This window comes from Callionymus lyra, chromosome 16 (genome assembly GCF_982586985.1).
Source record: "Callionymus lyra chromosome 16, fCalLyr1.hap1.1, whole genome shotgun sequence".
NCBI lineage: Eukaryota > Metazoa > Chordata > Actinopteri > Syngnathiformes > Callionymidae > Callionymus > Callionymus lyra.
Genome location: NC_141833.1, coordinates 7,930,439 through 7,958,068, shown reverse-complemented (window position 1 = coordinate 7,958,068; position 27,630 = coordinate 7,930,439). Strand labels below are relative to the sequence as shown.

The following is a 27,630-nucleotide window of genomic DNA, read 5'->3' as shown; positions in this document are numbered from 1 at the left end:
AGAGGAGGTGTGGCTCATCGTTGAAATTTGGCGCCACATAGAAACACTTTTTTTTGTCATCGCCGTTGAACTTCACCGCTTGAGGTACGTGACGAGACGCGATAAATGTTTTTTATTTTAAATAATAATCTTGAGTTTGTCTCTCGCAGCCACAGCCATGGACGAGGCAAACAAACTGATCGGTACCGGTAAGAAGCACCTGGTGATGGGGAAGGTGGTGGAGGCGGCGGGGGTCCTGCAGGAGGCCTGTGGTCTGCTGTGAGTCATTCTTCATACAAAACCATGGTTTGGGGAAGAACGTTTAGCAAGTTTTCTTTCTTCTAGAAAACTTTTAAAAAGAAAAAAGCTAAATAGTCCCAAAATACATTTTCGTAAGATTCTTATTTTAATATAACATTAACCAAACTGTTTACTTTTTATTTATTTCAGGGCTAAAGAGTTTGGCGAAACTGCGGATGAGTGTGCAGAAGCCTTGTACTGGTGTGGACATGCACTTTTGGAACTGGCCCGGTAAGCATTTGTCTTTTTACGTTTTGGACTGAAATTCCAGATTAAGATCTTAATACGTACTTCCCTCCCCCCACTCCTGTACCTGTATGAATTTCGACTTTTTGTTAACTTGTGTTTGTTTATCTCTACTTTGTTCTATTTTGCATTTTTATTTAACCATGATTTATAATTGTAAACTTCCATCTATCTATTGGGGTTGTGTTTTTAATGTTTTTTTGTTATTAGTTATAATACATGTACTTTATGTACCAAAATAAAGTGTCTATATGGTTAATAATTGTCTTTATGAGTTGCTGTGATCACCTACATTTCCCTAAAGTGGCATTAAAAAGAGGCTTTTAACTTATCAGAATGAAAACTTTATTAGGATTTTTTTTCTTTGCGACAGTTATAAGATAATGCACTAAATATGTAAAACAATTGAACCCAGTACCAAGGCAATTATTTAAGTCTCCTATCTGAGTTAACAGCTAAACTGGTTTAAACGGATATAAATGGGTAAAGTGAGAAATTCATGATAGACTTCCTGTTTCTGTGACTCTCTAGGATGGAGAACTCAGTTCTGGGTAACGCACTAGAAGGAGTACCAGAAGAAGACGACAACGAGGAAAAGCCAAAGGACTCTAACATCGAGAGTGCAGAGAATCTTGATGGTGAGATGATTAATGGATGGTTTTAATTATGTGTCCAGGCTGATGTGTAACAAAAAAACTGTTGGTCGGTAGAAAAGACAAGAGATGAGCTGAGGGAGCAGGTGTACGACGCCATGGCGGAGAAGAAGGACGAGGAGAAGAAGGACGAGGAGAAGGATGAAAAGAATGTGGCGGAGAAGAAGGATGAAAAGAAGGTGTCGGAGAAGAAGGATGAAAAGAAGGTGTCGGAGAAGAAGGATGAAAAGAAGGTGTCGGAGAAGAAGGATGAAAAGAAGGTGTCGGAGAAGAAGGATGAGAAGAAGGTGTCTGAGAAGAAGGATGAGAAGAAGGTGTCGGAGAAGAAGGATGAGAAGAAGGTGTCGGAGAAGAAGAATGAGGAAAAGAAGGTGGAGGAAAAAGGTGATAATGAAGAAAAAGATGCAGTGAAGGAAAAGGCAGAAGAAGAAAAAACGGAAGGTAATCTGACAAGATTTAAGTCATCATTTATAGCTGATTATTTAACAATATCTTTCTTGAAGATGAAGAAATGGAGGTCGAAGAAGATGATGATGAAGATGATGATGGAGACGACGACGAGGCTGCTGAGAAGGTAGTTGTCCCGTCGTCATGAAATCCTAATTTATTTTATTTTGTGAGGGGAAGCTGACCCTCTGGTATCTGCAGGAGAGCGGCGACGAGGGGGAGGACGAGGTCGGGAACCTTCAGCTGGCCTGGGAGATGTTGGAGCTGTCCAAGGTCATCTACAAGAGGTGAAGAAAACCACACACTACACGGTAACACAAACTGAGACAAAGTGATTTCACCCTGTTTTAGAAAAGAGTCCAAGGAGGATCAGCTGATGGCGGCTCAGGCGCACCTCAAGCTGGGAGAAGTTTCTACTGAAACTGGTGAGAATGAAAGTATTTGTATATTTTTTCCATGGAATCCATCGGGATATTAAATGCTTGAAATTAATATTTAAAATGTTAAAATCTTGATTTATAAACAAAAAACAAACCCAAAATGAATGAATTCCATCATTTCTATGTTTAAAGGTTGCGTTCGTTTTTAAATAATTTATTATAAGTTTTAAAGTTTAATATTCTTATTCTATTCATTCGAAAATACTAGTCTAAATAAATAATTTTTATTTTGTAGCCTTTTAAATTCAGTGTAAAAGTTACTTGTATAATTGTTCAACCATGATTGGCTGAAGTTTTTAAACTGAATTTAAAAGATGACAAATAAAAAAAAAGGTTGACTTTAGAAAATGTATTTTTGAATGTGACAAAAACAAAATGTGAGTGAATTATTTTCAATATACAAATAATATTATTAAATGAAACAAATCTAATGTTAAATTCAACCATTATTCGATTGGCACTGACATACTTCCATGTTCCTGGTTCAGGAAACTACCCTCAAGCTCTGGAGGACTTCCAGGAATGCCTGAACCTGCAGCTGAAGCACCTGGAGCCGGACAGCCGCCTCCTGGCCGCGACCCGCTACCAGCTGGGTTTGACCTTGAGCCTGAACCTCCAGTACGACCGAGCCGTGGAGGAGCTGAGCAAGTCCATCGACATCATCAAACGCCGGCTCGGTGAGCAGAACTCTCAAGACCGGCGGAGCTTCCGGGACTCGAAACTGACCTGCGGCGTTTCAGATAATCTGACCGAGCTGATCGACAAAGACGCCGACCTGGAGTCGCTGCCGCAGGAGAGAAAGGAGCGAGAGGAGCTCAAGGCTCTGCTGCCTGAGATCCAGGAGAAGGTGGAGGACGCCAAAGAAGACATGAAGACCATCAATGGATCTACAGATGCAGCTAAAAAAAAGCTGGTAAGATTCTTCTTCCACTTCCTTCCACCCTGCCCGCATTCTCTTCTGATATCCATCCCTTCAACTTCATGTTTCTCTCAGGACGGTCAGTCGTCGTCTTCAGCGTTCCCTGGTTCCTCTGGGCACAGTGACTCCTCCAGCTCTAGCGTACGTTCCACCCTGTAATCTAGTCGCAAAAGATTCAAATCAAATATCACAATTTAATGTTTGCAGTTCAAAGGAGCGCCGAGCAGCAAAACCTCAGGCGGTCCAGCCTTGGACATCTCTCACCTCGTGAGGAAGAAGGTGAGGAAAACATCTCAACGCTTCACAAGTCCAACCAATGTGGTCTGATTTATAGATCTTTATTTTTAGAGGAAACCAGAGGAGAGTCCAGTGAAGGAAGCGGCCAAGAAGGTGAAGCAGGACGAGACTAACGGAGTCGAGCACACGAATGGTCACATGACCAACGGACACACTAACGGACACGCAGCTGAGGTGGAAAGGTGACGACGCCGTCCACCTATAACACGAGCGGCTTCCAGTGCTTTGACTTAACTTTATTTTCTCTTTTTCCCAGTAAGTGAAGCCGTACGTCCAGATTTCTAAACAACCGCCATCGTCTTTTTCAGCACTTGTTTCGTCTGTGTAAATAAAGGTTCTATTGTTGTACTGGTTTTATATGTGAACAATGAAGATCAATAAAGTTATGTTTGTAAAAAGAAAAGTTTTGTTATTTTAACTAATTTATAAGTGTGTATTCAGGGTAATTCTTCAAAAAAAAAGGAAATCTTTCACCACACAATTAAGTGACCATTTGTGGACAGTCCCACTTAGAATTAAGGGCCATGTGTCCTTGAGCTTGTTTTTATATGGACCTGGTGATTTCAGTTTAAGGATCAATCTTGTGCTGTAGTTTCTGATGGCTCTCTAACTTTATTTCTTTAAACTTGTATTACCTTTAAATTTCTTTTGGTACTTAATCATTGCTTTTTTTTTTTCCACCTCTAAAATCCTATAAAACCAATTTCCTTCTCTTCACTATTAGATAAGTGATTAAGTAGCATTACTGTAAGGTCCAAAGATGCAGGACAAACTAAAATCACGCTTTATTGTTAAGCTTAACTTTATCACTTAAACTATTTAGAATAAGATATATTCAGATAAGTGCCAGTGATACCTCTGACATTCTGAGGTGAAATCCTGACCAATAGTCTTGAATGTTTTAATTCAAAGTAAAGATTGGGTTTCTTAAAATGTAAAGTTGTACTGCACTCTAGTGGGTCTTTTCTTACTAGTTCACTCCATTTATCATTTTTCTATCACATTTTAACTGCTCTACACCAAGTCTGCAACCAGATGTCTGATCTCATTTCTTGCAATTTGAATGTGAGCAGAGCTGCGGCGAGATCATTGGTTTATAACCATTAGCTTGAATCATGTGCGTTTCACTTCCACAATCATATCCGCGACAGGTGGGTGGACAACATGTGTACTTCAAGAGACAAAAAACCCCAACTCGTTAACCTCGGTTACGTACAAAGGGCTATAACAACCTTTTGAGGGTTAAGCTCTACATGCAAGGGTTAGTCTCACCCCGTGTAGCTGGGACAGGCAACATCATTAGTACAAACAACGCGTGACTTTACAGAGTTGAAGCACCACAGGAGTCAGATTCATATTGAAACACATCAGCTTTCAGGAACCAACTTTATTAATATCATTAATAATGTGTTGTGTCATCAGCATCTTTGATGAAATGAGTTAGTCTGTTTAAAGCAGAATCAAGTGTGCATTCATTGCCCTTCTTTTCTTGACGAACACTTCAGTTCCACAAAGCGAGGAAGAAAAAGGTAGAGGGGGAGTCGGGTTTTTTTTAAGGACTTCAGTGAAGGAGGAAACGCAGGGAAACAACGTCTGGCGGAGCAGGAATCTCCCCCTTCACTGGGATATGATTGGTTTTTCCCTTGTGCAAGAACAACATCAAAAAAATCAAAACAAAAGAGATTCAAAATGGTGCTCTAAAAACAAAGATGACTGAGGAAGAGTGGGATTGCTTCGCTGGGATGTGGTATTGACCGTGTTTCGTTTTTTTTTTTGTTTTGTTCCGTAAAGCCACGTTATGATTTGATGCAGTCGTCGTCGTCGTCAGAGGTCTGGCTACTGCTACTGGTTTCAGACTCTGACACTTCCTCCACGTGCGCCTCCGCCAAGCTCCTCCAGGGGGTGAAGTGGAGGGTGACGCCCCGGGTCCTTGGAAGAATCCCGTTTCGCTGAATGCCGTTCTTCTTGAGCTGCGCCGCGGAAAATAAAAACAAAAGGATGCATTCATTTAGTGACGAAGCTGAGCTCCGGGGATGACGTTCGTCCGTGCTCACCTGCTCAGTTTTCGTCTGGAACTCTCTCAGCTCGTCCTCCGTCAGAGGCAGGAAGTTGTCGTCGTTCTCCGGGTACTCCTGCCAGCCCATGGCCTTTAGCAACCTGGTCCACAACACAAACAAACATATTAAGAACACGCACAGATCTCTAACTCTTACTACAATTCTGACCCGCTCTAGTAGAAGATCTCACATCTCTCCGGTCCTTAAAACTCTTCACTGGCTTCCAGTTTCTTTCAGGATCAACTTTAAGATCAACTTTAAAATTCTGGTTCTTACTTTCAGATCTATTCATGGTCAGGCTCCTCCTTACATCACTGATCTGATCCAGCCTTACACCCCAGCTCGGGCTCTGAGGTCTGTGGATCAGAATCTACTGATGGTTCCACGCACACGGTTCAGGACCAGAGGAGAGAAATCTTTTCAGACTGTTGCTCCTAAGCTTTGGAACGATCTTCCTCTCTCTTTGCGCTTGATGGATCTACTGACTCCTTTAAGAAACATCTTAAGACGTTTCTATCTGTTCAGGCTTTTCCTTGAATTTCTGGAACTCCTGTGTTGTTCTGAGTATTATCTTGATCTTTAAAGTATGTACTTTTTTGAGTATTGTTTTGATTGTTTAAGCACTTTGTGACCCTGGTCTCGAAAAGCGCTATATAAATAAATATTACTTACTTAATTAACAATCCTGATAATTCATGGTTCATTTAAGAGGATTCTATAAAAGATAACATGGCCGAGCTTGAGGTTGAATTTGTCAACTAAAGCAGCTTCTTCTACCTGTGCTCAGCCTCCAGAGAGCTGGACAGATGCTCAGTATCCGAGTCGCTGAAGGAGTGGGACAGGCCATTCTCGTGATGCACATCCTCGCTGTAGGCTTTGGGCTCCGGCGTGCTGCTTTCTCCCTGAAGAGTGTGACAGAAAATTAATTTCATAAAACTTTTAAGTGTATCAAATTCAAGGGTTTCTTATCCCCCCATCATCTACCTCTCCAGATGTCCCCGGGCTGCTGCTCGTCACCAGCTCACCGGTGCCCTCGTCTTTCAGTGCTCTTAGGAACTCGCTCTTGCGGTCCGGACCGCGACGCATCAGCTTCAGCCGGGACGGGGCGATGTCTATGGGAGGGGTTGTGCTGGAAGGGTGCGACTGCTGAGACGACGAGGAGGGAAGAACGACGTCAAACCCCATAAAATATTGAATTAAACAGCTAATTTTATGATTCACACTCTGTCCAGCCAAGTCAATTCATGTAGCCAGCTGGACTGTTGACAAAGTCGTATTTGTGAAAAGATTTAAAAGCTGCTAAACTTTATTTTCAACAAGGTTATTTTATGGTTTATGTTTCTATAAAAGACTGATTATAATGTAGCTTGAAAATAAAAAAAAAGGAATATATAAGTGGGTCGATATTTTGAAGATAATGTCATTTAGATAAGACAAGGAACAGGGATTATCAAGGTCAACAGAGAATTCTAATAAGAGTAAAACTGGAGTTAATATAACATGATGACTGATAAATGGAGCCTATGTGATTGGAAATATTGAAATCAATCATACTTCCTGTTACAGACAGTTTAGTACATAAAGAATAATATATACATTCTTTTCACTTACAATAGCTGTGGTTAATATTTTGGGATTGAGTTTGACACCTTTGCTTAAGCAGGTACACAAGGATGAGGACTAAAGAAAATGGAGTCGACTCTCTCAATGGAGTTGTTAAGAAGGATATACTTGCCTCTCTTGAGATGTTGTGCTGGGGTGCACTGACTGGGGTGCTGGGCTTGGCTGCAGAGACGGGGCTAGTGAAGACTGAATCTCGACCTGGCATGTGGAGTCCAGGCTTGCTAATCTCTCTACCGCCAGATTTCCACTGGGTGCTCTTGAGCAAACAAACAAAACACGTGAGAGTCTGACAACGGTTACGGCAAATCACTTGAACCAGAGCTGGACCTACTTTGGAAGGGGTCACGGCGGGCTTTGGGACCAGGTTCTTGTACACACTGGAGCCTGGGATGGGGGCTTTGTTGCCATTGGTGGGCAAGGCACCAGCACTGGCAAACCCTGCAGAGAAGGCTGTGCTGGGGTCCTCCTTGGAAACTTTCTTTATGACCAGCATCTTGGACACCATTTGTTTACCATTGGGAGGGTTTTCTGGGGAGTCACAGTCAAGCCAAGATTAACCACAAAGACCGTATTAGGATGATTGTAATAGAGGTGAAGAACAACTTTGAGCACTCGCAGTCAAGCTCTCCCTCATTCTGTCGGGATGACACACTTTCTAACTGATGTTGCAAAGACGGGAGGTAGCGCTAAGCTAAATATGTTATTTGTCAAGACATGTTTAGAAGTTTTTTGGGGAGCATAGCATATCACACAAAAAAGAAAAGAAATTGCATTCGGATTATATTGATTTTATCTTATTCCACCAGCAATCACAATTTCATGTGCAGACTTTACGTATACAGAACATTCTATGCATCAAAACTGACAAATTACATCTTTGCAACCAAACTATAAACATAAATTCAGTTCTCACCCCAAACTCCAGCATGGGGAGCCACTGTTCTCATTTGAAGCCCAGGTTTTCCAGTCGGTTCAGGGTTGAGGGAGGGCTGAAGAAAAAGAAAAGGCGTTTGTTACTTAATTTACTTACTTAAGCAGGAAGATGATCCAAATCAGCTCAATCTTAATTAATTTGTAAAACCACGTCTCACTGTGAACAAAAGCTACTCACAAAGTCTTCTTCCACAAACTTCAGCTTGTCTTCCTTGACATCTTTGCGTTCCTCGTTGGGGAATTTGTCCTGGTACGAGGTGCCCTTGCGGTTATGGAAGTTACCATTGCGCTGCCGGTGTCCCCCCTGCCTGTCTCGGTCTCCCCCTCCCCGTTTAGGGTGGCGACCCTGGTGATGGTGGCCATCTGGGATGCCCCGTAGTCCCCCGTGCCAATTTGGTGTTTCCTTCCAACAGGACCCCCCTGCCAGCCCACCGCTCCCTCCTTTGGCCACCCCCGAGTCCACCGAGTCATGTCTCAGAAGCAGAGACGGCTGCTGCCATCCGTCACCTGGGGCCAGAAGAATCACATCAGTCTAATGCAACTCAACTGGGAATAAAAGTGTTCTGAGGTCTCGTCAATGGATAATGGATCAAATAATGGATCTCGAGTTTCAATAGAGACAAACTTATTCAAAATATTTAGCTGTTGGACTATATAGCAAGAGTAGTAAACTAGCATTTGGGTTTAACGAGCAATGGATCCGCAAGTCAAAGTCACATAAGCAAAGTGTCCGATGTTTTCCTGAATAATGTTCGGCCTGTTTTATCCATTCCTATAAATCTTAAAAATAACCTTTAGACAACAAAGCCAATTAATCTTGCAATAGTTACTGAAACGGATGAATGCTCTTGTTGATGCGAAACTCTGATTAACCAGGAATAACCAAACATTTACCAATTAAAACTCAAGCTAACCTGTCGGGGCCCGGAGGGAGCCGTTGTTGAAGAAGCCATCAGATGAGTTGTGGCGTCGGCGACTCACAGCGTTTCGGCCCTCTCTGTGGTGGAGGGGATCACCTTGTTTCTCAAGGTTGGCAGCAGGGGACTGAAAAAGACAAGAGGACAGAGAGGGTTGAATGACGACACTGGATGCATAACATTGGTAATGGCCCCAGAAATTGATATTCAGATGAATCATTGTAACTAAATACAAGCTTAACTAGTGGGCAACAAACAAGCATGTATTCATAGGCACGATTGAAAAATTTGGGGTGTTGAACTGGCTCAAACCTGAGCACCATCCTCAACGTAACGTGACAAAATGGACTAAGGTGATGGTGGCTGACTTTGGGGCAACCCTCAACAGCAAATGCTGGTGGAGGAAGAGACTCATCAATGTTTTACCAAAAAAAAAAAAATCATACCAATTCAACAGCATTCCCTGTAGAGCAGGGGTGTCAAACTGGTCCAGAGATGGTTAAATTGAACCAAACGGGTGTCTTCTTAAGTAAGCATCACCTGACTAACTTGACACCCGATTAGTTCAACTATATGACTGGTTGGATCCAAAACCTGCACCAACTCTGCCCTTTTCTGGACCAGTTTGACACCTGTGCTCTAGAGTGAGTAATATATATAAATTCACCAACAGCAGTTACTAAAAAGTTTAAACCTTTATCCTTTAAATTAACAACAACCAAAAAGTACATATCGTTCTTCAGTATTTCTTTGAAATGTGATCAACTTCATGTTTATCGTCAGTCCTCTTTATTGCAATTGTAACAAAGAGGACTGACGATAAACATGACGTTGTTGTTACAATTGTAACAAAGAGGATTGAAATTCGAGTACTCAAAGGCCAACAGTTCTACATCACAAAGATTTATGACAAGGAAAACTAGCTAAAATGTATAAAGCCATTCCAAGATATGAAAAGTAAAATGTTTTTCAAAGGCTCTTAAAGCAACAGTATCTCTGACTTTGATAGAGTAAAAAACAAGATGCTAAAATGGACCCTCCGGGGAATAGCAACTTGAGTTTCATTATCAAGTATAAAGCCTTACAAAACGCATAAACTGTACAATCTTCTACCCCATAGATGCTGTCTATAGTGTTTGGATTCAGTCATTTTTACATTCATGGGATTTCAAGGTTACTTAAGTTTCACAAGCAAGAAGTTTACAGCGCATTGGAGGAGAAAATCTTGTTCCAACATGACCATCCGATATTGAAAACCTAAACCATCTTGTAATTGTCAAGAATAAATGTAGTATTTGGAAATATAAGAATGTTTTCCTCTCTCTTAATATATGCTGCTGTCTGCTAGGACTTGTACCAACTGCTCTGTCAAACCTCTTGGGTGATCTGGAGCCTAGAATAAAGATTTGTTTCCCATTACGATTACGTCGGTGGATCAAACCTTAGACAACATTACAATAAAGAGACATGTATTCACGCACCTTGGCCGGCTGGGGTGTGGAGAAGTTAAGCCAGGCAGGGACAAAGTCATGCTGCGCCATTTAGGTCCAGTGTTTCCGGTCAGTGGATCGAGGCATCAAACCTCATGGCCAGGATCTAATAAAAATACAAAATAAATAAACCAAACAATATGCAATTTAATTGCGGGATGTCAGCAGTTATTTAGAAATGCCTGGCAAAGAAGATCACCCACAGAACACGCGGGTCTATTCATAGCAAAAAACATTAAAGCTTCTAAAAACAATAAAGCTTCTAGCTCACATAATTAATGATGCACAGGTTCAAAGCCTTTGTTTTAAAGGTGGTTGGTAAACACCCACATTGTCTTTAATCTAGAATTAAAGGGAATCAATAAAGTCACATTAATTCAAAACATATCTCTTTGATTTCTGCATATTTTTCTCCAGTAGGCATATGTCCCTTTGGTTGGTTAGATTTGTGTCACTGAACGTAACTAGATAAAAGAACAGAAAAACGCGTTTATCTGTAACCGGTGCTGCCAATTGTGAATTTCTCTACGGGGTTAATAAAAGTATTTATCCATCTATCTAATGTACATATCCGCTTGTATGCTACTGTCCAGACAACATCTTCCACAAGCATCGCCCCAAACATAACTTGTAAAGATGACCACAACTAATAATGTCAGCATCTAATAAAAGGGCAATAATTCAAATATATTCAGTATTCCAGTTTGGTACCTACCCCAGAGTTTGTGGCTCTGAAGTCCTCTGCCTCCTCTCTCTTTCTGGATGCGCTCAATTCCCCAGGCCTGTTGGCACTGATGGGCGAGTAGGTAGGTGCACACTGATGGACACCTCTCTTCCGAGTACAGGACAAAAGTGCCCCTTATCCCAGAGGCAGATCCCTTCGTCCAGGGTGAGATAGGTGAAGGCTTTTTAGGAATGATCTGGAAGTACTATCCAGAAAACTGGCCAATAGGGATGAAGAAACCGAGGTTGGATGCGGGATAGTCTTCTTTTTGGGCAACAGCCGGGGCTACTGGGTCATGACAAGTGCTACTTTTTTATAGTACAGCTTCAGGTTTTAACTCCACATTTGCTGTTCTGAGGAGAGAATACGAAAACAAAAATATTTTTGGAAGCTGCTATTTGTGCAAGTAAAAATGAAAGTAGCCAAATCCTCAACGACTTGTTCTATAGTAACAAAGCGACACCGGTTGGAAGGGTAAGAAACATGAATTGTCCAGCCACACTGTGTGCCAGTATGAGTTGGCGTCCTGACTATTATCGGATCATTTTAAGGTTGAATAAACTGCAGGTTGAAAAAAATATATAGTTGCGACAGTCCTTTGTTGGCAATGGGGGGAAACTGAAACCACTGCTCACCTCATCAAAATGGTGAAAGACTGTCAGCTATAGAAAAAATAATGCTTGGAGATTCAAAGTCACATGACAATGAATGCGGAGATAGTCAATGTTACATTCCCATCATGTATGATTATAGCAGTTGAAATATAGACGCGTGTAGAAGTAGCATTATAGTTTCTGCTCTATCTTCAACTGCTTTAAGATCACATCGGTACAATGCCCATTTAATAATTTGGGGTTTATCTGCCGGAAAAGAAAAGGGGAAAAACTCAGTGTTCATCGATATACAGAAACAATAACTGGGGTTCTGTCGATTGTTAGAACAGTCTTAATCCACTCCAGAAAAAGTCTGGCGTTAATAAAAAAAAAAATCCTTAAATGCACAAGGTCAAAATATGTTGAGTAGGTATTTCCTTTTGAGCAATCTTCCAGGCAATTTTCAATTATCTTGCCTCCGTGTCATAAACATTTACAGGGGAACTGAAAGGACCTGTAAAAAGAAAACATAAAAACATTTAGATTCAGCAAGGACAATGAAAACAGAAGCAATCATTACTTGCATTATTAACACACTGTTTTCGATTTCTTTGTATTCCAACTTTTACACAATCAACACGGCTAAAATGTGAGTTACTTGCTGTTGTGGTTTTACTCAGTTTTGAACGACTTCTCCAAGTTTGGAATTAAAATATACAACCACTGGCTGGGATTATATGGCATCACGCAGCATTCAAGACCTCATGCAAATCATTGTAAAACTTAAATAGTTTCCACACATAAGAGGCTGAGATCACTTTTTAAAAATGTGTTACATTAGAACATTTTGGCTCTTTATATGCAAAAAATAAGCAATTAGAACTAAATTCCTACTGAGGTACGCACACTGGGTTGGAATGGAAAATCAGATCAAAAAGTATCATCTTTCAATGATTCCACACAATGACTAAACAAACTTGTTTGAGTACTATGACAGGAACTGGCAGAATTTATATGATACTTCATGAATTGTGTGGGACCTGAGGAACATTTTTGCCACACCTTTGAAACTAAAGTCAAAATAAGTTATTTTATGAAACTACTAACTATTGAGGACTATTTGGTTTCGTGACATCCATCAATACGATGCAAAACTACCGATCAGCCCGTTTCACACGTTCTAGAATTTCAGGCTTCCTGACACTGTCCTGTAATCATAGTCTTCTAAGCCTCTTCTCTTCTGACTGAGTCATACAATAGCCTTTTGATGCAAAGATGTTATTGTCTGAGGAATTCTAGTAATATCTTTTATGCGATTCAAAAACTCTATGTCAACACATGCGTTAAAGCTCTCGTTGAAGGGGAAAAACAAAAAACAGACTTAAGCAACAAAGTAAGTAAGTAATTTATATTTATAAAGTGCTTTTCCAGACCAGGGTCACAAAGCGCTTCAACAATCAAAACAGTACTCAATAAAATATATACCAAGTATCAATAAGATCTAGATAACACTGGAGATCAAGAAACTCAAGTAAAAGCCTGCACAAATAAAAATGTTTCTTGAAGGAGTCAGTAGATCCATCAAGCGCAAAGCGAGAGGAAGATCGTTCCAAAGCTTAGGAGCAACAGCCTGGAAAGGGTATACAAAAAAGGATATAAGCGCTCAAATATATATATATATATATTTTTTTTTAATTGTTATTTTTTAAATGTTCTTTTAACTGTCTACTTCACGTTATGCATTGTGGGACTGAGGGGACTACCATTTCATTTATGCTGCATGTCTTGCATACATGTATATATGTCAATAAAAGAACTTGAACTTGAATAAAATCTGGTACATAAACACACACGCATCAGATTTGTGAACATCAACATCAACAAGGAGGAAGATGAATAAAATACTGTAACTTCATGTAGAAGTTCACTATATGATGACTAAAACTTAAAAAGCCCCAATTTCTCAAACTTTTGACTTCATATTTAAATCCTTGATTATATACAAGGTCAAAAGGGTTCATTTTAAAAGATCATCTATTAAGTAAATCATAATCCCATGTTTCTTTATTGGTTCTATGCCACCAAATAAGGATATATCTCTTTTGATCATTGCTTTTGTTTAGTGTAACTATTCACAAAGGTACAGTTTATGACGAAGAGACATGAAAGTCAGAATAAGCCCCTTTTCCGAGTCTCCTTTCAACTTTTACGTAACAGATCAACAGGAACACACCGCAATAACAAGCCGCCAGATAACATTGCAATTCCAAACACTTTCTTCTTCTTCATAGATCCAGTCGTTCAATTCCATCACTGCACTAAGTTAAAATCACCATGTGAATACAAACTCTGGACCATTCAATCGATAGCAGAGATACACACGTTTCGCCAACCCCACCAATAACTCGAAATACTCCACGAATCCAAGTGTTTTTGGGTTATTAAGACTATTAGCGTGGCCATTAAAGCGCCAGTAACATTCCCCTAAACTTAGCTGGTAGTTAACTTTACTTTCCAACCTGGTGCTAGCTTTAGCAAGTGTTAGCCTCAAGCTAGCGCCACCGAGCCTGATAACAGAAACCAATGAGGCATAGAGAAACGACCAACTGCACTAGAAGAGTGCGTTAGGTGGAGGTGTCACCACGCGTTAACAACACGACCAAGTACAAAACACGTGTGTGGCCGAAAAAGCCATGAAAATAGAATAACAATAGAGGTAAACAGACCTGGTGTCGTTGGAACAACACACTTTCAAAATGGCTACCTTAGCAGCGTTCATCATCCTGCTAAGTGGTAGCAGCTACTTTGATCTCAGGGCGAACCGCCGCGAAGAATAGAGAAGATTTGATGCAAGTGAACTCGCGTAAAGCTTGCAAAGACAAACGAGATCTTACTTTTGTTACAACAGATGTTTGTTTGTGTTTTCAACGCGCTTACCACTGGCGCTGGCACCGAGCTGTTCGAAAAGACTCTACTGATGCGTTCAAGAGTTTGCGTGATTATGCAACTTATAGACGGTTTTACTGGATTTTAATTATTCCAAGATGCTGTTAAATCACTTAAAAATAAAACATGCTTGTTAGAGATATTAACAGAGATGACACCTTCTTTTTTTTTAAACAACCACTTTCTGTTATAAATAAGCCATGCACGCAGCAAATAAAACAAATATAATGTGAACAAATCGACCGCTCTAAAAAGCACTTGTTAATTTAATTTACTTTAAACGTCTGATATTAAATATATTTAAAGTAAAACAAATTTCCCAAAACTTTATTTGTTCATGCTAATTCTCTATTCATATTAGAATAAAATTCAAGATTTATTTATTTGTTTATATCCAACTAAACTATTATAAACACTTATCTCTCACAGCAATAGACCGACATTTTTAATTTTATATGTGGGTTTTAGATGTAATCTAACAGTTGTAGGTATCCATCCTATTATTTAGTTGTGTTCTTGAACACATCCAATGCGTCTAATACCTCCCCCGCCATGACAGGGCAGCTAATCGATCCCAGAAAACGTCTCGTTCTGTCTGGACAGTCGTTTAAACGAGCACCGATAAAAGCTGACTGACAACATGCGACCTTCAGCTTGAACAGAACAGCATTAAACATAACAGAAAATACATTAACACCTTTTTAAATCTACCGATCGTCAGTAAAAAGGTAATTGTATTTATAATATGCACATTCCTTTACATTTAGAGATTGTGGACGTTTGTTGTTAGCTTGTGAGGCTAATGTTGTGTTTTGGTTTGTCAAATTGTTATCGACTCCTTTAACAAGACTTTTTAATTTATTTTCCAGGCTAAAAATGATGGGCTTTGGAGGTCGGATGCTAACTGGGGTAAGTGTGTAGCTGTGTATGGATGCACACAGAAAGGTATTTACTTGATTTAGTAGAACACAAACAGAAAACAATAATTGGTTAATGGTTGAAAACATTGTATAGAAGAATAACAAATGTATATAACATTATATACAGTATGTTAAAGAAGTTCACCAATTGGCACACTTGGACACTTGATTTTTATATATGTATATTTCCCAATAAATCAAAATAAAACAATTTGTCTTACTTCTGATTATCTGCCATACGCCATCATTGAGGCTTAATTTTCTGTTTGAAAATGTTTTTGTGTGATTTGCAAAGTTCGCTCTTTCCCAAACATAAAAATGGGTAACAATTATAATACAATTAAACTATAATAAAATGTTATCATTGAAACACTACAAAATAATTTCATTCTATTGTCTTATTAAATCCCTATTCTATATTTATTTTTTCTTTAATATATATTTTTTCATTTTATCTTATTGTATCATTTAATTTTTTTCAATTTGTACATTTCTTATGCTGTACTGTGCTGCCAGTGGTGAAGATCTCTAAATGGAAATGGAAAAGCATTATTGAACTTAAAAAATAGAGAAATTCTGATATATATTCCTTTTCCAATGAATCCATAACACACTTAGAATGCAAAATGTAGATGTTTTTTTATTTTTATATTAAGCTTGTTGAAAAGGTGGATACATCTTTTTTTACAACCTTTTTGTTGAAATTTTTTTTACGTCACGATAAACTGTATTTTTACTGTATGGAATTGAGTCATAATGCTTTTACAGTGCAATCATTTTTTTTCATTTTTTTTTGTCCAGCTCCCTCTTTGGAGAATTCAACAACAGATAACCAAACCACCAAATCTCTTAAAAGTTCAGCGTTACTTTCATTGTCGACCAAACACACACTTGAATCCATCGAGACCGATCGACGCCACCAACAAGCTGTTGTTGAGCAGCAGGACCATAACCTGGTGTAGCCAACGTCCCTCCCACAGTGATTCAACTGCTGGCTCAGACGAAGAGAAAAGGGGGTTCAGCATGAAGGCCCTCTCCGTCGCCCCCAAGCCAGCCCTCTATCTTGGTTTCTCTGGTCTCATACCATTTGTCTCTGCCCCGTTGCTTATGGCTTACACTCAGTCCTACTTCCCAGAAGTGGCCTTTGCGCAAATGGTTTATGGAGCCTGCATAGTTTCCTTCCTTGGGGGAGCCCGTTGGGGGTTTGCTATCCCCGTGGGAAGTCCTGCGCAGCCCGACTGGAAGAACATAGGCTACAGTGTGGTGCCGTCGCTCCTGGCCTGGCTCGCGATAATGTGCAGGGAGAACATTTCGGAGGGAACCTTGGTGGTGCTCATGGGATTAGGTCTCTCGCTGCATTATGACCTGACACTCCTGCCTGGCTACCCGGCCTGGTTCAAGGCCATGAGGACTGTCCTTACTCTGGTGGCGACTTTCTCTCTGGTGGCTACTCTGGTACTGAAGAACTTCTGCACTGAGAGGAAGATCAAGGAGCTTCAGAAGTGATGCTGTCGCGTGTATTAAGATCTCCAGTAAGAAATGAATCCAAGAAATTCATTTAAAGTCAGAATTGAACATACAAATACATCTGAGTTTTTTTTATATAATTCAGGCTGTACAGGAATAAACAATAGCCATCTGTTGAAAGGGGAAGCAAGATTTACTGATGTAGAGCAGAAGTGAGACACCCTAATAACACACAAGCCTAAAGAAAACAATCATGTACGATCTTCTTATCTGCCAAAACTCATTCGATTTTTTTTTTCTAAAACTCAATTTTCTTTCTGGTTAATATATCTTGAGACTTGGATGGATCAAATTGTGTGTCTGTGTTTCACATTACTGTTACCCTTATAGACAGCCATGTACATTAAATGCTCTACAATAAATACTTGTGTTTCTCTGCTTCAAATACACAATAATGTTTTATTTAAAAGAAAATGCAAAGTCCAAAATGCAAAACAGCTCTTCAGAATTGTTTTTATTTGACAGAACATTGTTGGTTAAGCTGTTACAAAACACCTCTTCAGTTTCTTATTAGCAAAAAAATAATAATGTAAACAAACAAAATGAAATGTTAAGAATGTCTGAGCTTTTATTTTACAGTGATGGCTACAGTCTCGCGTACCATGACTTTTTAAATTAACCTGAAAATCTCTCTGTTCTAAAGTCCAGCTGGTTCAAGTGGTGTGATGAAAAAAAAAACCCAAAACAGACGCATGTTTTTTGAGGAAAGTGAAAAAGAGATACGGCAAAGTGCTGCGATTTCACACATGAAAAACAATCCCCTCCAAAAAAAATGTGCGAAAAAGTGCTTAATTTGACGTTTTAAAAGTATGCTGCCACAGAATAAAATAAAGGTCACAGAGTAAAGAAAAACATGTTGGATATTGCCAAGTGCCTCAGAACGTGGCGAGGCCTCCGTCACAGCGGCTGGTGATCATGTTGCCAACTTCACTCCAGGTGTCAAGATGAGGGTCATAGATCTCCACAGAGTCCAGAGTGGCAGGAGCTGCGAACTGTCTTGGGGTCACCCTTCCTCCTACAGCGTAGAGCTGGCCATTGACGGCGGACACAGAAACTCCACCTCGTCCCGTCGACATGGAGGCAACTTCAACCCACTTCTCCTGGGAAAGACCAAAACAACTGAGTTGAGTTTCATTCTATTTTTAAACAGTGTTTTTAAAAAACAAATCACCTGCTCTGGACAGTACTTCTCCACTGAGGCCATGGCGCCAAAGGTTTCATTCCAGCCGCCCACTGCATAGATGCAGTTATGTAGACAGGCCACGCCCACGTAAGCCCGACATATTGACATGTCGGGCAACAGAGTCCATCGTCGAGAGATCGGATCGTAGACCTCTGCTGAGCCCAGCTCCGAACCTTCTTCGTCGATGCCTCCAATAACGTAAATGCGCCCTAGAGTGAACAGAAGCAGGTGTCATACTAATTCACAGTTTTACATGCATCTTAAAAATGTATTGTTTTATGGATATACTGTCATCTAGAAAATATAGATACGCTTCAATATGATGTTTTTTTTCACAATACTGTATTGTTGTTCAACAGCCATGTATCGATATGAAAACAAAAATGTATATATCAATTTAGCAGCAATAATTACGTCCTCTGTAGCTAAAAGGAACAATGAAATTGCGCAAGATCCTGGCTATGACTGAGGACGAGAGGATACAGTCGACTCATGATACAGTCGAGTTTAAAGCTGATGTTTGGACATATTTTGGGTTCAAATTAAATGAAAGCAGTTTTCGAATTTGTAGAAAGTCATGTGGCCTGTAAATACTGCAACACCAGAGTCAAGTAATCGACAATATTGTTTCATTGTTATACCATCTTCAGATTCTTAAAATACACATCACCACTCATCTCAGCCGGTTATGTGTTAGGAGTTTTTTGTACATAGGCTGTTCAAGTAATACCGTTCAGCTGGCAGCAGCCGAAGTAAATCCGGGGAATCAACATGTTGCCGCACATCACCCAGCTGGTCGTTTCTGGATCGTAAAACTCCATCGTCTTTGAGATCTGTGATCCAATCGAACCCCCTGCAACATTTTAAATATATAACATTATGGCATTTAAGTAAATTTCCAGCCAAGCATAGACGATATTTTCTCTTACCTAGTGCGTACAAAATTCCATGGCAGGCACAGACTCCTAATCCACAGCGTGGGAGATTTAATGATGGCCCCTCAGTCCACTGCTTGGTCACTGGGTCATATTTCTCCGAGCAACACAAAATCATCGAATCCTTCTCACCTGCACAGAAAAAGAGGTTTCAATTCAGGATTAAAGTGTGCGTTAACATACAAATACACAATTAGATCCAGCTAACCTCCAACTACATAGATCATCCCTTCCAGTACGGCCACTCCAAACCCATCGCGTGCCTTATGTAGTGATGACACAGTGGTCCAGTATTGATTAAAAGTGTCGTAGCGTTCCACACAGCTCAGCGTCCAATTGTCAGTCCAGCGGCCACCTTGTAACCTGGTGTACCCCCCTGCAACAAAAAGAAATCTGAGTGGTATCTTTTAATTCTGATATGCAAGTATATCAGTGACATTAGAATATTGAATTTAAAGTCCAATGTCTTTGTTATTTTTAAGCATTGAATTATTTAACTATTTTTTATTATTAAATTGAATCATTTCTATATTTGAAGGTAGATTTTCTTTTTTAATAATTAAATACAAATTTGAAATATTTTAAAATTAATTGTTATTGTTGTTGTTTTTTTACACATAAAGTTTGATATTCTTATTCCAATAATTCCAAAATAAATTCCCCCCAACAATATATTTTTAATTCAATATAGAAATGCCGGTATAACAGTATCACCAATATCGAATACTTTGTGATGCATGATCTGCTGAAAGTTGGATAAATTAGCTTGGTCCTCTTTTGACTTAAGGAGTTTTATGTTTAAATTATTGGAATTAGGATATCAAACACTCAAATTAATTAATTTTGATGTTTAATTTTTTTTAAATGAAATACTGTAATTAAAACAAAACACAATTCTAATATAAAAAATATGAAATGAAAGTAATCAATAAAAACAAATTCAACCTTTCAGTACAGAAATCATTCAATTCAATTATTCAAAAGAATAATTAAACATGTAAAAAAAAGTTTCAACAAAGAGAAAGACACAAACCTATGGCGTAGAGATATTTTCTTGCTTTATCTCTTGGTCTCATCTTTACAGGTTGTTCCTCGTAGTACACTTTTCTTTGGGGCGACTTTGAGACTTCAGTGTATTCTTTAAGCAGGGTGAACAGCGCCACCCGCAGGCTTAAGTCAGTAACGGCTTCAGTATAAAAAGGAGGAAAAGTCCAAATCGTTAAAAAGAGGATTTCAAACGCATGAATGCAAGTTCCATTTGGCGCCATTCATTACCTTCAATATACTTCAGAAGCCTGACTGAGGAAATCAAAGCGAAGCGTATAGGCTCCAATACTTCGACAACATATTTTTTTCTAATTCCCACATCTTGAAGGACCCAATCCATTGCTGCAATAAAAACCTGGAACTCTTCTTCAATCTTAAGTTCTTCACTACTTAAGATCCTCACTAGTTGATCTTTTGTGAGGGTTTTGAATTCTTCGGTTGTGCAAACCTTGGAGGCCAGAATGAAACACACAATTACAATGAAATGTACCAAAAAAACAACAATAATGTAAATAATCTTAAATACCTTTAAAATGTGAACGTGAATGAAGCTTTCCGTGAATTCCGATATGTCCTTACGAGCAATATGCTCGAGGAGCTGAAAGATTCCCACACAATTGGTCGGGTCCATGTTTTCCTTGAGAAACTCACAACAGATCGACACCACCTCGTTGAGCTGCAACATGTCTGCAGCCACTATCAGCTCCTGAACGTTCTCCACGGTCACGTCGATGAGACCTGGGTTTATGATGAACAACAAACCAGTTATTCAAACACAATAATTCTGCTTGAGATGATCAATAAGTACCAGTGTATATGAATTCCAACAGAGTCTCGAAGATCTTCGTCTCCACTCCGATGATCTGCACCTCCTCCGCCTCTGCCTCCTTCATCTCTCCAGAAAACATGGACGCAAAGTATTGACTGCTGGCAGCGAGCACCAGCCGATGACCCCGGAAGACCTGATCCCCGACCCTCAGTCCCACATCGCAGAAGTCCGTCCTCAGCCGCATCTTGTTCATCTGGTCCAGGATGATTTTTGCATAACGCATGGAGGTCAGCTGAGCCAGCTCAGATGCCTCTGTTGCCATGGCAGCCGGACCACCAACACCAGAATCTGAAGCCACAGACGTCGAAGACATGGCTCTTGAAGACCTTTACAGAGGAGTCCTGTATTCCCACAAACCCATATTCTACCTGGAGCAGAACAAACTTGAGAAGACACAAGAGGGTCAGATGATACCGTTATGTGATGCCTTTAAAGCACCGCGACGCATTCTCTGACATGATCTCACGTCTAGCTGTCAAATGGGTTTAAAAATTAAAACACTGTTTATTCTACAATGATCGGGTTTTTCCTGCTCGCAAATGTAAACAACAAAAACACACCTGTCAGGCTTTCTAGCTTCAAATGCTAGCAAACTGTCATTATTAACAAATAATTCGACGTAATATAAACGTCTGTTAGAACCTACATATTCCGAGATGGACAGATAATAAAATAAATAAACAACGAACAATAACATCATCGTATTATCCACCAGAACTTACCTACAAGTTTGACACAGCTGGCTCCTTCTCTCTGGTTCAACTGCTCTGGTCTGCCGGGCTCAGGCGCAGCCAATCGATCCGTGAAAAATCGATTTGTTTTTTTTTATTAATTTAAAGAAACGTTTCTTAGGAATCCTGACACTATATATCGAATAAGCGGTAAAGTTTGAATTTTATTCGCGTTTATATTTTCTTCCTGCGCCTCCAAAGACGTTGCGAACATACGATAATGGTCGCCAGGTGGCAGTGTTGCACACACAGTGACTCCTCAGACGAGCAACTCCTTGATGGTTGCTTGTTGAGAACCTCTTATAGCGTCTTACGATCAAGAAAGAAAAGGGCTTCTGTCTTTAAAGTCTTTATTAAGTGTCTTATTTTATTTACTTGATGCTCATCATCATCATCATGTAAGTGTGCTTTATTCACTGAATAACAACTTGTTATGTGTAACAAAGAAGTGTCATGAAAAAAAAACAACAAGAAAGTTACAGCATCTTGTCATTTCCATATATAGGTTTCTCTTTTTTCACTTATAAGTTAAGAAGAAATTACCGGCATTTTTATATCAATTATGTTATATTTTTAATCTATTTTTATTTTTAAATAAATCACCCAAATATTGATATTTGAGTCGACGTTTGACTTACTCTGGGGTAATAATAATTAATAATAACATGATTTCATCAGACGTTTGTAATTCCAACATCAAAGCCACTTATTGATAACATTAACCAATTAAAAAACACTTACTTCCTGTTAACTCACTACTGCTAAATGTTTAGAAGTAGCACATTGTCTTTGAGCCTCTAGAGCTCATCTCAAGATCATTAAGATTGACTTATAAATCTGCAAAAAAATAAGGGAGGGAATAATATATATAATCTAAACAAGTTTTCATTAAAAATATATTGAGATGTATTCCATTTTCTTTCTGTGCTTTAACCTTAGAAACATGGTGAACTTGGCATTCTGGTGAAACATATGGCGACGTCAACCGAGGAAGCGAACCGATTACAGGCCTGCAGTTTTACTCTCATTATCCTGTATTGTCCGAAACGACTAACCTGATCATTGGCTCAACTGGACAATTAGCTTATTGGCTGTATTTTAAATCGAACTTTTCTAAGCCTATAAAACACCAAGCCTCTGTTCGGGATCAATCGTCGACAAGCTTAGTCTTTGCTATTTTCTATAAATTCCAATTCACCTTGTTTACTTCTTTTCCCCTTTGTGCCTCAAGCAGAGGCCTGTGATATGTTTAATGTTTGGAATCAAGAACGGGCAAAGATGGATAAAGTCATTACCTTTTAATTTGATTTTAAATGACCTAATTCAATTTTCATGTAATGTTGTTTATTAAACTGACATATTCCAGAAAGGGTGCTATCTTTGTTGCTTTAAGGTGATTTTCCAGTTTTACAATCTCCTTTGTTTAATCACTGACGTGTTAAAACAGATTTCTATCAGTGGGTGTAAGATGAGTAGTAGAGGTGAAAACATACAACACGTCTGCACTGCTGATTTGTTGTAACTTAATAGATGGCAAAAGCTATAATAAAGAACTAAAGTGTATCACAGGCAACTGTTAAAAAGATCAGAAGTGTCTGTATGTGCTGGTTTTGTGCTGTAAAAAGTGCTCTTCATTACGCCTTTTGTTCTTCATCCCGCAGCCTGGACAGGTGTCTCTTGTCCAACAGGTTTTCAAAGTAGGTGAGATGCTGAAATAGATTTGAATGAACTGCGACAAATCATTCGACACTAAAAGATTGCCGTGTGAACTCAAATCTTCAGGGCAGTTTTAATAAAAGGCACTTTTACTTTAATACGGTGAATCCAAAGAGCGAAGGAGGACGGAAAAGAGTTCAATTTCCCATGAAGTTAAAAGTAAAAGCAAACAGTGTGAGGGTCATCCTATGGAAATCAGTCACCATAATTATCGTGCAGCTAAACCATGTCTGGCTTCTTTGTACGTACTTGTTCCCTGGGCCTGGCCGAGGCCTTTACCAAGAAAGACAAACAGAATTCAACCAAGATTTAATGGTGCAGTCTGTGGCTTCCTCTGTGATTTGTCAACAGAAATCTTAGGTGACTGGCATGTTGAACCTCTGGGCTGCCAATGATGGCAAAGGGTGGCCAGAGTTTGGTTGTTTCAGGCAAGTTGCGTGTAGAAAAAAATACACCATGAAGTTAAAATAAGTAAAAGTAATATACATTAGTTTTAAACTGGAATGAGATCCAGATTCAGTGGAATCAAAAAAGGGTTGAAAAATGAAATGATCTTGTTTCTGTATAAGCCATTGAACACATCGATTGCTATATCCGAACATATAATAAAGTGTGTTGTGATAAGGAAATAAATCCAAGAAAAGCAACAGTTTTTAAATCCATAGCTTCAATGAGTTGGTTAGATCTCATGAGGATTTAGCTTCACTGGTCCCACTGTTTAAAAACACAAAGAAGCATTAAAGGAAATAAAGAAAAGCTGTAGTACTTAAGGACTTACACTTATTTAATCTAATCTGCTATTCACGAACTCTCCCATAAAGAAAAGTGTTTTAACCTAAATAATGTGTTAATATAAGATCTTTAGTGTGGCCCATTCCATCATATGGTTAATAATAGTTTTACATTATGAAGCCCTTGGCAATTTACCTATAAAATAATTGTTTTTATTGTTTTTAAACTGAAACTACAAATGATACGATAACTGTCTGACGTTAGCTGCCATTGAACATTACAAATAATGTGTGAAGCCTTAAAAACGACATTGATAACTTGAAAAGGAATATATAAACATATATTTTCCTGAAAGCACAATCTTTGTATTACTCTATATATTGCCTCATTTTTAAAAAGTTTAGTTAATGATTGTGATTATTATATCTTTATTACTCCAACATCTGACATAAAAATACAAGATAACAAGAGTTGGAAATGTATGAACAACTGATTTTTTAAATGACCTGTTGTTAAAGGTGTATTACCGCCTGCATTCTTTGTTGCTCCGACAGAGCTCATATATCCTTACCTGACCAACTTGTGAACTGCTTAACACTGCCTTATCCTGGCTCGAGCGAAGGCGCACGTACAGTTTACGCTCGCAGACAAAGCTTGATTCTAAACTCCGAGGCTTTCCTGCCATCTGCACTAAAGCTGCCGTCGGTCTTGTGCCATAGGTCCTCTGGCTCGCTGCCCGTGGTTATTTTCTTCTAATCACCCTGAGAGCCTGCGATGAATCAATCATTACAGACGGATGAAATTATCTTTTATCTCTTTTACGGAAAATGCAACAAGTCCTGCCAAAGCTCTGCAAACTTTTTACAGATTTAACCAAAAAAAAGGAACGTTTTTTATTTTTTAATGTGGCTTCAAGAGGATGCAAATCAGTTGTGGATTGGGATTGGCTTTTCCTGACTAGTTTGTAGGCAAGCACTATATGTAATCCCCTTATAAGAGCTGGCTCAGTGTCACCTCTCATCCCAGCGTGATCTGAACCCCCTCACTGAGGGCCACTGAAGCAGCCAGTCAAATATTCTAAAGCAAGCCGCTTTAGCTCCAAACAGCGGGGGATCCTACTTTCTAGCTTTTACATTCGTCCGGGAAAAGCTGGGTATTGGGAACAATGTCCTGAATCCGACTGTTATGATGATGAAACAACAGTCGCGTGAGTATATTCAAGAAGGGATAATAGCAGTGTCGGGTTTTCATTAAGAATTCTGAGCCAAGACCCAATAAAAACAAGTGATACAGTTATGTATAAAAAACAATATATTAGCAATGACCTTGGAATGACATGAACATAGTTCACATGATTTATTCAGTTTTTTTAAAGCGATCGGATTACAGTTTGTAATGCAGTAAAACGCTAACGTGGCCCGCCCCACAATTTACCATGGGGATCCAGTTGTACTCCTTCTGTTAAACTGTTAAACACATGAAAACTTTACCACAGAAGAACAAGCATCTTGTGTTGTTAAGCAGTAAAAAAAAAAACGTTGCTGAACTGAAACCCAACACCCCTGAAAACAGAGAACTTTACATTTAACTTTTTAAAAAACATATATTTTATCTTTGCTTTACATATTTATGAAAATATTTTCAACCTCCACTATGTTTTGGACCTTCTTACGTACTGTAGTTGCTAAGATTAAGATAAGATTGTATTCAAATTTTAATATATATATAGATATTACAGTCCATTTCTATTTTGTTGTGACTCATACTCTGAACAACTTTTACTATATTTGACAAATCGAGTTAAAAAGTAAGTTTTGTGTGAAAGAAAATAAGGTAAGCAATTCATTAAAATGTATATAAACATTCCTCAAATAAAGTGTTGTCATTAAAAACAACGCTTTGTGTGCTTTCAGAAGTTGTTTGGCAGGCGCTGCAGAAACAGTTGAAAACCAGCGACAACGTGAGCTTCGGTGAGAAAAAGATCGATTCTGCCCCAGTCATAGCAACTGCGAGCCCATTGGCTGACGCGCGTCACGATCCGCGCCTCCCATTGGTCGAGGGGCAAGCATGAAAACGTTGGAATCGGACAGAGACAGAGGGGAGGAGACACGTGATTGGCTGAGGCCGGAGTGAATGCAAAAAAAACCCCATTTTTTTCTGAGAGAGACAGTCAGTGTGTGTGTGTGTGCGTGCGTGTGTTTTAGGCGTGACTCAAAAGCTAATTCAAACCCCCCCCTCTTTTTACACACATCTCTTTTGCCAGAGCTGAAATTGAAAACTACACACAGCCAAATTGATGAACGGATGGAGGAGGAATGAAGGGGGACAAAGTGTGTGAAGAAGGAGAAGAAAGTGGGGGCTGGGATGGCCGACATATGGCGGCTGCAGTTATGCTAGAAACAGTTTCACCAGCTAGTTTTTTTTGTCCTCTTAAATCTCTTTCTGAATATTCATCTCTCCTTCAATGACCGTCCCCTTCTCTCTCTCTCTCTCTCTCTTCCCCCCTTTCTCACCCTCACAAGGGTGACTCAGCGCCGGTACAGTCTGTCCTGACTCTGTTCCTTCGCGACATCTGGTGCGTCCGAACAAGCATGTCCGCCCGTTCTACGTGCCGCTGCTGACACAGGTAAGCGGCAGGTAATCTGGCCCTGGGAGTGAGGCGCGGCCGCAGAACATCCTTGGCCTCTGCAGCCGCACTAATCCACACCTAACGCACACACCTTATGCGCTGGATGAAAGAGGCCATCTGTTGTTGCGCTGGTCAGCGCGGGCCAAGTGCAGTGTCACGTTAGGTCACAATGGTCACCTATTCCCCTGGAAATTACACACAAACACAACAAAATCCTCTACATGCATTGTCCCTAATTTCCCAACAGAGGCAGGTAGGTAGGTAGGTAGGTTGGTTGGTCTGTAGTTAGGTTGGTTGTTAGGTAGCCCTGTAGCCGGTAGCCTGCCTGCCTACCTACCTACCTACCTACCAACCTAACTACAGACCGACCAACCTACCTACCGGCCTGCCTGCCTACCTACCTACCTACCCACCTAACTACAGACCGACCAACCTACCTACCTGCCTACCTATCTACCCACCTAACTACAGACCGACAAACATACCTACGGGCCTGCCTGCCTGCCTGCCTGCCTGCCTGCCTACCTACCTACCTACCTACCTACCTACCTACCTACCTACCTACCTACCTACCTACCTTCCTACCTACCAACCTAACTACAGACCGACCAACCTACCTACTGGCCTGCCTGCCTGCCTACCTACCTACCTACCCACCTAACTACAGACCGACCAACCTACCTACCTGCCTACCTACCTACCCACCTAACTACAGACCGACCAACCTACCTACTGGCCTTCCTGCCTGCCTACCTACCTACCTACCTACCAACCTAACTACAGACCGACCAACCTACCCACCGGCCTGCCTGCCTGC

General features: G+C 39.9%; 4 protein-coding genes across 9 annotated transcripts; 2 read left to right on the top strand and 2 right to left on the bottom strand.

The window, feature by feature from the left end:
- The first annotated feature begins 25 nt into the window (after positions 1-25).
- On the top strand, positions 26-3,678 carry LOC148063445 (histone-binding protein N1/N2-like). The gene is made up of 14 exons (XM_087811671.1): positions 26-84; positions 150-258; positions 430-510; positions 1,057-1,163; positions 1,236-1,619; positions 1,682-1,752; positions 1,827-1,912; positions 1,977-2,050; positions 2,554-2,742; positions 2,806-2,978; positions 3,060-3,125; positions 3,192-3,263; positions 3,333-3,463; positions 3,538-3,678. Exons 2-14 carry the CDS (start codon positions 158-160, stop codon positions 3,542-3,544), a joined length of 1,542 nt encoding a protein of 513 aa, XP_087667797.1. The 5' UTR covers positions 26-84; positions 150-157; the 3' UTR covers positions 3,545-3,678.
- A 954-nt stretch (positions 3,679-4,632) lies between these two features.
- On the bottom strand, positions 4,633-14,578 carry gpbp1l1 (GC-rich promoter binding protein 1-like 1). Of its 2 annotated transcripts, XM_087811672.1 has the most exons (12): positions 14,513-14,578; positions 11,017-12,132; positions 10,293-10,407; positions 8,809-8,938; positions 8,073-8,401; positions 7,875-7,950; positions 7,293-7,489; positions 7,074-7,217; positions 6,323-6,484; positions 6,116-6,240; positions 5,336-5,438; positions 4,633-5,251 (listed from the first exon to the last, which is right to left on the bottom strand). In XM_087811672.1, exons 3-12 carry the CDS (start codon positions 10,350-10,352, stop codon positions 5,078-5,080), a joined length of 1,500 nt encoding a protein of 499 aa, XP_087667798.1. In that variant the 5' UTR covers positions 10,353-10,407; positions 11,017-12,132; positions 14,513-14,578; the 3' UTR covers positions 4,633-5,077. The 2 variants fall into 2 exon arrangements, with proteins under 2 accessions (XP_087667798.1, XP_087667799.1); XM_087811673.1 differs by lacking the exons at positions 11,017-12,132; positions 14,513-14,578 and having other exon boundaries at positions 10,293-10,490.
- On the top strand, positions 12,977-17,394 carry LOC148063443 (transmembrane protein 69-like). 2 transcript variants are annotated; one of them, XM_087811684.1, is made up of 3 exons: positions 12,977-13,011; positions 15,434-15,473; positions 16,286-17,394. In XM_087811684.1, exons 2-3 carry the CDS (start codon positions 15,441-15,443, stop codon positions 16,988-16,990), a joined length of 738 nt encoding a protein of 245 aa, XP_087667810.1. In that variant the 5' UTR covers positions 12,977-13,011; positions 15,434-15,440; the 3' UTR covers positions 16,991-17,394. The 2 variants fall into 2 exon arrangements, with proteins under 2 accessions (XP_087667810.1, XP_087667809.1); XM_087811683.1 differs by lacking the exon at positions 12,977-13,011 and adding an exon at positions 15,153-15,292.
- Positions 17,395-17,450: 56 nt separating this feature from the next.
- ipp (intracisternal A particle-promoted polypeptide) lies at positions 17,451-22,031 on the bottom strand. Of its 4 annotated transcripts, none has more exons than XM_087811657.1 (10): positions 21,728-22,031; positions 20,985-21,388; positions 20,703-20,914; positions 20,405-20,624; positions 20,163-20,315; positions 19,338-19,505; positions 19,124-19,261; positions 18,925-19,047; positions 18,183-18,403; positions 17,451-18,111 (listed from the first exon to the last, which is right to left on the bottom strand). In XM_087811657.1, exons 2-10 carry the CDS (start codon positions 21,316-21,318, stop codon positions 17,887-17,889), a joined length of 1,794 nt encoding a protein of 597 aa, XP_087667783.1. In that variant the 5' UTR covers positions 21,319-21,388; positions 21,728-22,031; the 3' UTR covers positions 17,451-17,886. The 4 variants fall into 4 exon arrangements, with proteins under 4 accessions (XP_087667783.1, XP_087667786.1, XP_087667785.1 ...); XM_087811660.1 differs by having other exon boundaries at positions 20,985-21,293; XM_087811659.1 differs by having other exon boundaries at positions 21,732-22,031.
- Between the last annotated feature and the right edge of the window lie 5,599 nt (positions 22,032-27,630).

Coding starts and splice junctions, on each gene's coding strand:
- LOC148063445 (XM_087811671.1), top strand. CDS start 158: ATGGACGAGGCAAACAAACTGATCGGTACCGGTAAGAAGCACCTGGTG. Junction 259..429: donor CAGGAGGCCTGTGGTCTGCT/GTGAGTCATTCT, acceptor TATTTATTTCAG/GGCTAAAGAGTTTGGCGAAA. Junction 3,126..3,191: donor GTGACTCCTCCAGCTCTAGC/GTACGTTCCACC, acceptor TAATGTTTGCAG/TTCAAAGGAGCGCCGAGCAG.
- gpbp1l1 (XM_087811672.1), bottom strand. CDS start 10,352: ATGGCGCAGCATGACTTTGTCCCTGCCTGGCTTAACTTCTCCACACCC. Junction 8,402..8,808: donor CTCCCTCCGGGCCCCGACAG/GTTAGCTTGAGT, acceptor TTCTGGCCCCAG/GTGACGGATGGCAGCAGCCG. Junction 7,951..8,072: donor AGTTTGTGGAAGAAGACTTT/GTGAGTAGCTTT, acceptor CTTTTTCTTCAG/CCCTCCCTCAACCCTGAACC.
- LOC148063443 (XM_087811684.1), top strand. CDS start 15,441: ATGATGGGCTTTGGAGGTCGGATGCTAACTGGG. Junction 15,474..16,285: donor GAGGTCGGATGCTAACTGGG/GTAAGTGTGTAG, acceptor TTTTTTGTCCAG/CTCCCTCTTTGGAGAATTCA.
- ipp (XM_087811657.1), bottom strand. CDS start 21,318: ATGTCTTCGACGTCTGTGGCTTCAGATTCTGGTGTTGGTGGTCCGGCT. Junction 19,506..20,162: donor AAAATATCTCTACGCCATAG/GTTTGTGTCTTT, acceptor TTTTTGTTGCAG/GGGGGTACACCAGGTTACAA. Junction 18,404..18,924: donor CGGCTGCTGCCAGCTGAACG/GTATTACTTGAA, acceptor TGTTCACTCTAG/GGCGCATTTACGTTATTGGA.